The sequence below is a fragment of the Perca flavescens genome, chromosome 14, assembly GCF_004354835.1.
Source record: "Perca flavescens isolate YP-PL-M2 chromosome 14, PFLA_1.0, whole genome shotgun sequence".
In the NCBI taxonomy this organism is placed as follows: domain Eukaryota; kingdom Metazoa; phylum Chordata; class Actinopteri; order Perciformes; family Percidae; genus Perca; species Perca flavescens.
Genome location: NC_041344.1, coordinates 16411586 through 16419497, shown reverse-complemented (window position 1 = coordinate 16419497; position 7912 = coordinate 16411586). Strand labels below are relative to the sequence as shown.

The 7912-nt window shown below is 39.8% G+C and overlaps 1 protein-coding gene across 1 annotated transcript in view; it reads right to left on the bottom strand.

The window, feature by feature from the left end:
- Window positions 1-210: 210 nt before the first annotated feature.
- csmd3b (CUB and Sushi multiple domains 3b) overlaps window positions 211-7912 on the bottom strand; it is a 289126-nt gene continuing 281424 nt past the window's right edge. The window contains exons 68-72 of the mRNA XM_028596859.1: window positions 7583-7741; window positions 6347-6483; window positions 6051-6138; window positions 5266-5401; window positions 211-4652 (exon numbers count right to left, since the gene is read on the bottom strand). Of these exons, the coding sequence (XP_028452660.1) occupies window positions 4493-4652; window positions 5266-5401; window positions 6051-6138; window positions 6347-6483; window positions 7583-7741 (680 nt within the window). The 3' untranslated portion in view covers window positions 211-4492. The remainder of the gene's footprint in view (window positions 4653-5265; window positions 5402-6050; window positions 6139-6346; window positions 6484-7582; window positions 7742-7912) is intronic.

Sequence of the window (7912 nt, the reverse complement as noted above, 5' to 3'; positions counted from 1 at the left end):
TTTATTCTATATTTCATCTTTTTATTTTTTTCAAATGGTGAATATTTCCAATGTCCCCAGGCAGGAACAGCTTTAAGTCCTTCAAATCACATGAGTCTTATTGCGGTCAGTCAGTAGGAAAAGCTTGTGGCAAAATAGACTGAAGCTTAGAAAAAAAATGACTTCTGACGAAGGGGAGCGCTAGAGCAGGTGTGTGTTTATACGTATGTATGTGTGAGCTTGTATGTATTTGAAAGAGCGCGCATGTGTAGATGACAGGGAGGGTCCCATGGTTTTTGGTAGGCACTGTGTCAGATCCATACCGAAAACAACAACAACAACAACAACAGCAACAACAACAGCAGCAGCAGCAGCAACAATCAATCCAAATTGTAATAAGAAACAATGTCAGCACAGCCATGAAGTGCGGGACAGTCGCAGCAGTGATAAACAATGAAGCCGCAGCGATGACTTTAAAAGGAGTTTTCGGTCAGCTGGTTGCAGTCGGCGGCTGTGGTCAGGTCAGCAGGCGTTCTTAAAGCCAAGCAGATGTTTTCGCTCACCCTGGCACCCACACTCATTAAAAAAACAACTGGCATTCATCAAGCGTGGGACCCAAAGTCACTAACTTCAGTTTAAAACCTTTAAACCAGACTCTTCAAAACAAATAAGATATTTTTTTTCTGAAATGGGCACCAAAGCTGAAAAACAGTGACTCATGCTCATTAATACATGTATTCTTGTCATGTGGAAACCAAGTAAAGTAGGTATGGTATATGGTGCATTTTTAGGCCTAACTCTTACAGTATAACCCATTCTTTATGGATGTTGGTTTCTCTTCTCTCAGCAGTGGTTTACATACGGCACATGAAGCCTTCAGAAACGCCAGCAACATGTGCAACAACAGCCTCCAGCGACTCACAGGAGCTAAATACAGTGACGGTTGCCAGCTGTATAAAATGTAATAAAAGTAGGTTGTAAATCAGATCTGAAAAAAAATAAAGAGCTACCAGCCAAGCAACACTGAGCTGAGATTATAAGGCTACATTTTCAACAAATAAAAATTAGCAAAAGCGAGGGGAAATATTAAATCTCAATGGCCGCGGTTGTGTGTTTAGATTTACTCAATTGTCAAAGTGAAATCTTAAGATCTTCTCCCAAATGGTGAGCTCATCTTAAAGCTTCAGTGTCTCTGAAATAAATTAAATTCAAGGACTTCTAGCTTTTTGAAATGCAATGTACACAAGCAAAACACTGTGATTAAAATCTACTGTGCACGATTTAGGAAGTGCCAAAGGTAGTACAAACGTTTTCTTTCAATTTCAAATTAAAGATTTGAAAATAATGTGTGCCGATTTATAATTTATGTGGATTTCATTTGGTTAAATCTAACCAGAAACACCCTAAAGCAGAATTCACGTGATCTCAGACATTTCAGAATTGATTTGTTAGACCAAACACATCTTTAACAGAGGGGGAAACCTTTAGAACCAAGACTCAGTGATATAAAACCTGGAGGTGATGATCATGTAATATTTACAGATCTTGTCTTTGAGGCTTTATGAACAAACATGGTTAAAACCTGTATATTTTGCAACTTAATTAGATCATAATTTTAGCAATATTTCACAAACAAACCCATTGAAAACACCCTAAAATGTATGATGGAGACAATACAAACATGAACTGGCAAACAAATTTCCTACGTGGGTCAAAACATCTTGAACGTAGACCGCCATCCACAAACAGTTCACCAGCAGTTATCACTATTATCATTTTTATCCTTTTATGTTTCTACTTTTAGCCTGGCCTTGTGAGAGACAATGAAAAACATTAACCTGAACCAGAGTTGGAGCTAGATAAGATTTTTGCCAATGTGTAATTTAAACACGTGGGTTCCATCAAGAGCTGGGATGTTTCTGTGTTGCCATGACAACGCTGAGTTTGTTGACATCTTTGAACTCAAGAGTTTTGATGTGCAAATTTCGGTGGCATTGTATCACCAGTTAGGTTAGCAACCAGTCCCCTTCTTCCAGCAGATCATTAAAATGTCTGTGTCACAAAGGTGACAATTATGGAGGACATGTACAGTATGTATGTGTAGTAGCCAACAGATCTAGTGAAGGGGCAAAAAAAATACAAAATAAATGGCCATAGCACAAACTCCATCTGTTAATGGTTTAGAAATCTGCCACCTGTGATGAATGCTTGGTGAAACATTAACTTTAAAGAGCATGATTGTTGCTGGCAAACCTTATATCTAAACAATAATGACAACAACAATACCACTGACACTAATGATTGCCTCAGTGGGAAAGACAGTGATGGTGAGAGGAACTTCACGTTACACAGGAAATGAAAAGAAACAATTCCATGTTACAAAGGAACCAAAATACTGTGTGTGACTTCTGTGAACAGCACATAGTTGTAATATCTTTTATTCTGATATTTCTTTTTTTCTTCTTTAAAAAAAACCAAAAAAAAAAACTCTGCTATAATCCATCTTTCCCCTTCATCCCCCCTCCCCCAGTGGTAAATATATAGCACAAAAATATAGGTGGTGAATGCTCCCGAATATATATGCAATAGATTTACAGATCAGAAGATTCTGCAGCAATAAGAAAGAAAGAAGATAAGCACTCGCAGAGTGCAGAATTACAGTGGGACTGTGTCCACAATCGTAGGGCTACAACCCTGTTTGTCTTTCTTATAGCCTGTCTGTCAATTTCTGTCTGTCTGTGTCTCCTGTCGATCAGTCTCTGTTAATCTGTGTTTAAACTTTAAATCTGTCTGGGAAGTAGAAGCAGTGGACGGTGGTCTGCAACAGTCTTCTGTCTATCTCCTTGTGTGTCTAACTGTTGGTCTTAATACCATCTGTCTTTCCGTCTCTCCAAATTTGTGTTAGTGTGTGTACCTGTCATTATTCCTGTCTGCCATTCATCCTGTCAGTTTCTCTCTAACCTTTCTATCTGTCCCTGTGTCAGTCCATCTTTTTAGTCCAAATGTGCTTTAGTGCCAGAGCGTTCTCTGTTCCTCAAAGTCTTTCGCTTTGCTAGTCCATCAGAGTCCTCTGTATCCATTCAGCATCGTTCTCATCAGAATCCATTTAAATTCACAGGATCAGAAACATCTTTCCTCAAGGCCGTACTCTGTCTGATCCGATTCATTATGTAGGGAGAAGGCTGACCTCTCTCAGTAGTTGATTTCAGGTTAGAACGGCTCTGATTGGCTGCGTTAGGATTTTAAGATCTCGTCTTTTCTCTTGATGACTCCCTCACACTACTTCCAGTTCAGTAAAGGGTTGTCTCTGTCTCCTCAGCCTCCTCTCTTATCCATTGGATGTGAAGGAGCAGTTCATCCATTAGATGAGTCAGTCTCTTCCCTTCTGTTCTATTAGTGCTAGCTCCCCTTTGGACTCCTTTTAGTTTTGCTTTGCTCTAATCCCAGTTCAGTGAGGATTATAGCTGTGTCTCCAGGGCTGCCCTTATCCTTCTACTTTGGAGTTAGTCTTTTTTCAAAGCAACTTTTGCTACTGTCTGCTAGCATTAGCTGTGTTAGAGTCTGCTTTCATAGAAAAAGACTGGTAATACCAGCCTCTGGTTGTCATGGAGACAGCAGGTTGTCCTGTCTGGTTGAGAGGGTGTTGTATTCAGTGGTCATTTTAGAAATAGGCTCCTGTTCACAACTAGTCAGTCTGGTTAACTGATGGTCTTCTGGTGACAGTGTCTTTTACCGTCAGTCTTGAAACCAGATACTCAGAAACCGTTTTTTTTGCTTCACAGTGTCTTCCGTGACATCCTCTTCATGTCACACTTTCCCATCTGTGGGCCATTTTGCATCTGTGTTCCACACAGTAAGGATTTGTTCAGTACAGCCGGGGAGACAAAGTGGTACAAATGAAATCAACCCGTTCCTGCAACGCAGTTTTATCTCCGTGATGTATAACCATGGCCAGAGCACTGGTGATGTGATCTCCCTCTTAACGGTTACAGAGCTGAGAGCGGGTCCTTCTCTCCAAAGCTCTGTGTGAAACACAAAGCTCTGCATTGGGTTATGGTGACATGTCGTGATGACCGTCAAGCTGGTCATGGCTTAATCATTACTATTGGTATTATTGGCACATTTTAAACTATCCATGACCAGCTGAGTCGTGGGGTTGGAGATGAATAATAGCCAGTATAGTTTTCAGTTGGGTTGCATACTTTTCTTTCACTTGGCTGTGTTGCATCCGTCAAAGGTAGCAGACATTTTGTGTTTACGTTTGTTGAAATTGTGGATACAAAAATACTGTAAATGAAAGGAGCCAACACTAGGTTTTGGTTTTTAACTCTGCTTGGGGAGCTTAGGTTTCTGAAGTGGGACTGAACGTCTTTTGCCATCGATTTATAGGCCGTGTTGCTGACAACGTTGAGGTTTGAGTCGAAGCATACGGCTTTCCCCTCCGCAGCCTCGCACCAGTTGTGGTCCCATTAGATGTCTAAAGTCATTCAGTTCAAGTGAGGATAAACAATCCTCAGACCATGGTACACACAGTATTTAGATTCGGATCGAATCTAACAGCCTTCCCCTCCACAGCCTTGGCGTTGGTGTTGTACATGGGGTTCTCAAAGGCAGCCTGGCCGTTGTTGTTTTCATGGACTGAGCAGCCTGTGTACTGTGTTTTTGGTGTGGTTCTGCGGAAAAACAAAACAACATTCAACAAAAAAAGTATAACTATACCATTAGAGTGATACAATTGTTCTAATTGCCTATTAATATTAACATAACTGGGTAGCCAGTAGACAATAGTGAGTGAATGCAATCTTGGGAGATGAGGCATAGTAAACAAGCTTTAAGAAGGATTAGAGAGAGTGTGAGTGAGGAAGCCTAGTGAGATTCCAATCAGCCCATCCGAAACTAATTCCTTCAGCAAGCTTTTTCTTATATTAACAGCAGAACAAAAGTTATTTGCATAGATGTTAACAATGGCATACAACCAGTCAATTGTGCTTGAATCATATCTCTGAAAAAAATCCAATTTAACACCTCCTAAACACAATTGTTTTGCATGACACATTTTGCAAAGACAATGACTTGAATAATGTGTCTTACCACCTCGACAATCTAACCACTGAGGCAGCTACTGTTTTCGTGAAACAGAACAGCTTCTTAAAATGCTAACAATGCCTTTCAACATTTTTTGTATGACAATAATGAAAAACAGGGGTAAACTAACAATGCAGTGACAGGAACACATTCTTTTCTACTGCAGAGATTTAACCAAACCACACTTAAAAGGGCACATACCGTTGTTTGTAGAGATAGAAGCCAAAGCCAGTGAATATTAGAGCGAAGAAAGGCACCAGAATAGCGATAGCCACGGAACTGCTGTTGGTACCAAGCTGAGGGGGTGACGAGTTCTGACTCTCTGACATATTCAGACCTGTGACATACAAGGAAATGCATTGGCATTGTCTGTCCACACCATTAGATTGGATGATAGAATAAGATTCAAAAACTGTGAATTTGATCTCTAAAAAAAAGCCTCTTTTATTTAGTGTTCCTCGTTTTACATAAAGTCTCCCTGAAATAGCTGCACTGTACTGTATATTGTTAGTTGTAGTAGTACAGTATGTATGATATATTCTCGTCAACAGTGGATGCTCTAGGATTACATTTTTTTCCACACTTGCAAGATGTCCAGGGACTGGAGAAGTAGTCAGATCTTGTTCAATTTGTTGTTATCCCCAAAATATTTTTGGCCGGTCTGTTTTGGCATCACTGAAGATCAGTTACTGATAACTTAAAATGAGGGGCTGCTTTCAACTCTATTTGATTGAGATGGTAGTCATCTTCGGAAGCAGGTTAATAGAGTTCAGTCCTTTTACTTAAAATCTGAAGAGCAGCCTTTGCTGCCACCGCAAGGCTGACTCAGCGTGAGCAAAAAGGTCACTGTTGCCAGCAAAGAAAAGCTCCCTGATCACCTTCTCTATTAGTGAGCTTCTTGCAAGGAGTTCATCAGATTTTCCATTTATCATTTACAGTCTATATTGACTTTTGCGATGCTGTTACTTAACGTAAGAGAGAATTACCCAGTCTTTGCAGTCCAAACTGTCCGTAGTCTTTTCCCTGAATGAAACCCTGAAATACGTAACTAGAACCATCAGGCTCTGCTGATACCTGGAGAGGAAAAGAGATTAAATAAAGGATGAAAACATTGGACACATACAGTTAAAGGAGAAGAGCGTTTGGTTACATTTTTTGTTTGTGTCAACACGGCCACATACAAGTCAACAAATTCAAGACATAGTTCAGAATTTGATTAATATATTGATCTAGCTCAACTGAATATAATTCAGGTGATTGCTCTGTATCCACTAAGACTTACAAATCCATCCATGGTCCAGGAGTCATCTATGATTTTGGCTGGAGATAGGGCTGAATCTTTGAGCTGGGTTCCCTGGTTTGCGTAGTTCACCTGGTACATCAGCAGTAACAGCCTGGCCTCAGAAGCCTTATACACTCCTGGAGAGGACAGAATAAATAACTGGTTTGCAATATAACAGAGGGAAACACATCAATACAATGGCTGGGTTATTACAGATCGTTAGATCTCTCAGCATGTGTTTTTTCTTCCCCTGGTGCTTCTTTGGCAAGATGCATATGTCATGTCCAATTGGAAATCGTAAAGATGAAAAGGAAAAAATACATCTGAATGCAGCTGTAAAATAGAATCAACAAACATTGATTTAAAAAAAGAAATCTCGGTAAAACTGCTAGACAGCAGTCAAAAAATAGCTCAAACTGTAATGACGACATAAATGTACAGTTATTTTCGCTTAGGGTATAGCTAGGCTAGCTGTTTCCCCATGCCACCAGTCTTTATGCTCAGCTAGGTTGAACTTGTCTTCACTCCAGCTTCATACTTAATGCACTGACCAAAGATTGATATTGTCTTCTCATTTTATGTGTATTTCCCAAAATGTTGAACTACACCTTTAGGAAAACTTGACATCTTAAGAATAATCCTAAAAGGAAAAAACATTGAAGCTGTACGCAACTGGGCCCTGGCCTTTTGGTGCCTGTGTGAGTGCAGCTTTAGCAGTTATAGATCTACAGTAAAGCTGCTCCTTTAAGCCAGAATATGCATGTTAAAAGTCTGATAGCTGCATGGTTTTGTGAAGTGGTATTTGTGCACTCTGCTTACTCCAGGAACCAATTCAACAGGATTTGTGTTTTAATAGGGTCTTAACCCCCTGCCGACGCTGTTGTAGGACTCTGGGAGGTCAGTGTGAATAAGTGTATGCGTTAGCTTGGGGAGGAAATACAGTAACAACATAAAAAAAATAAGCTTGGTCGCTCTAGGAAATTAGTGAAATCCGGACACCATTAGAAAACCGATCAAATGATTAAAGACTCTGAGGGAATGTGTTCACGGCAGGAAGTCCCTATTTTACAGAGCAGCTTTATTTAGTGTTTTACCAATGAATAAATCATGACGTACTGTAGCATAACCATGACATGCACTATGACTATGACATGTCCTGTCATGTAAAGTCACGTATATTGTACTAGATACTATACAATATGCAAGATATAATTAATTATCCATTGTCCAACATGCCTGATAGGAGCAGGTCCATGTTGCCATTACTGAGGGAGACGTTGACTCTTCCTGTTGTGGAGTTGAAGCTGGTGATGCTCAGTGTCATAGGCTGCTTCCTCCCACGGTAATTATAGGAACCTTTCCATATGTAGTTCGGAGCAAAGACATCATCTGGAACTATATAACCGAATAAAAGGCAATACACACAACAGAATAGAAGAGAAAAGATTAGAAAAGAATATAATAAAATCAACATTATAGTATTAGATGTTATACAGTTTAGTTAAATCAAATAAACATGTTGCAGAAAAACCCAAATAAGATGACAAGATCACATGTTGATTCTTC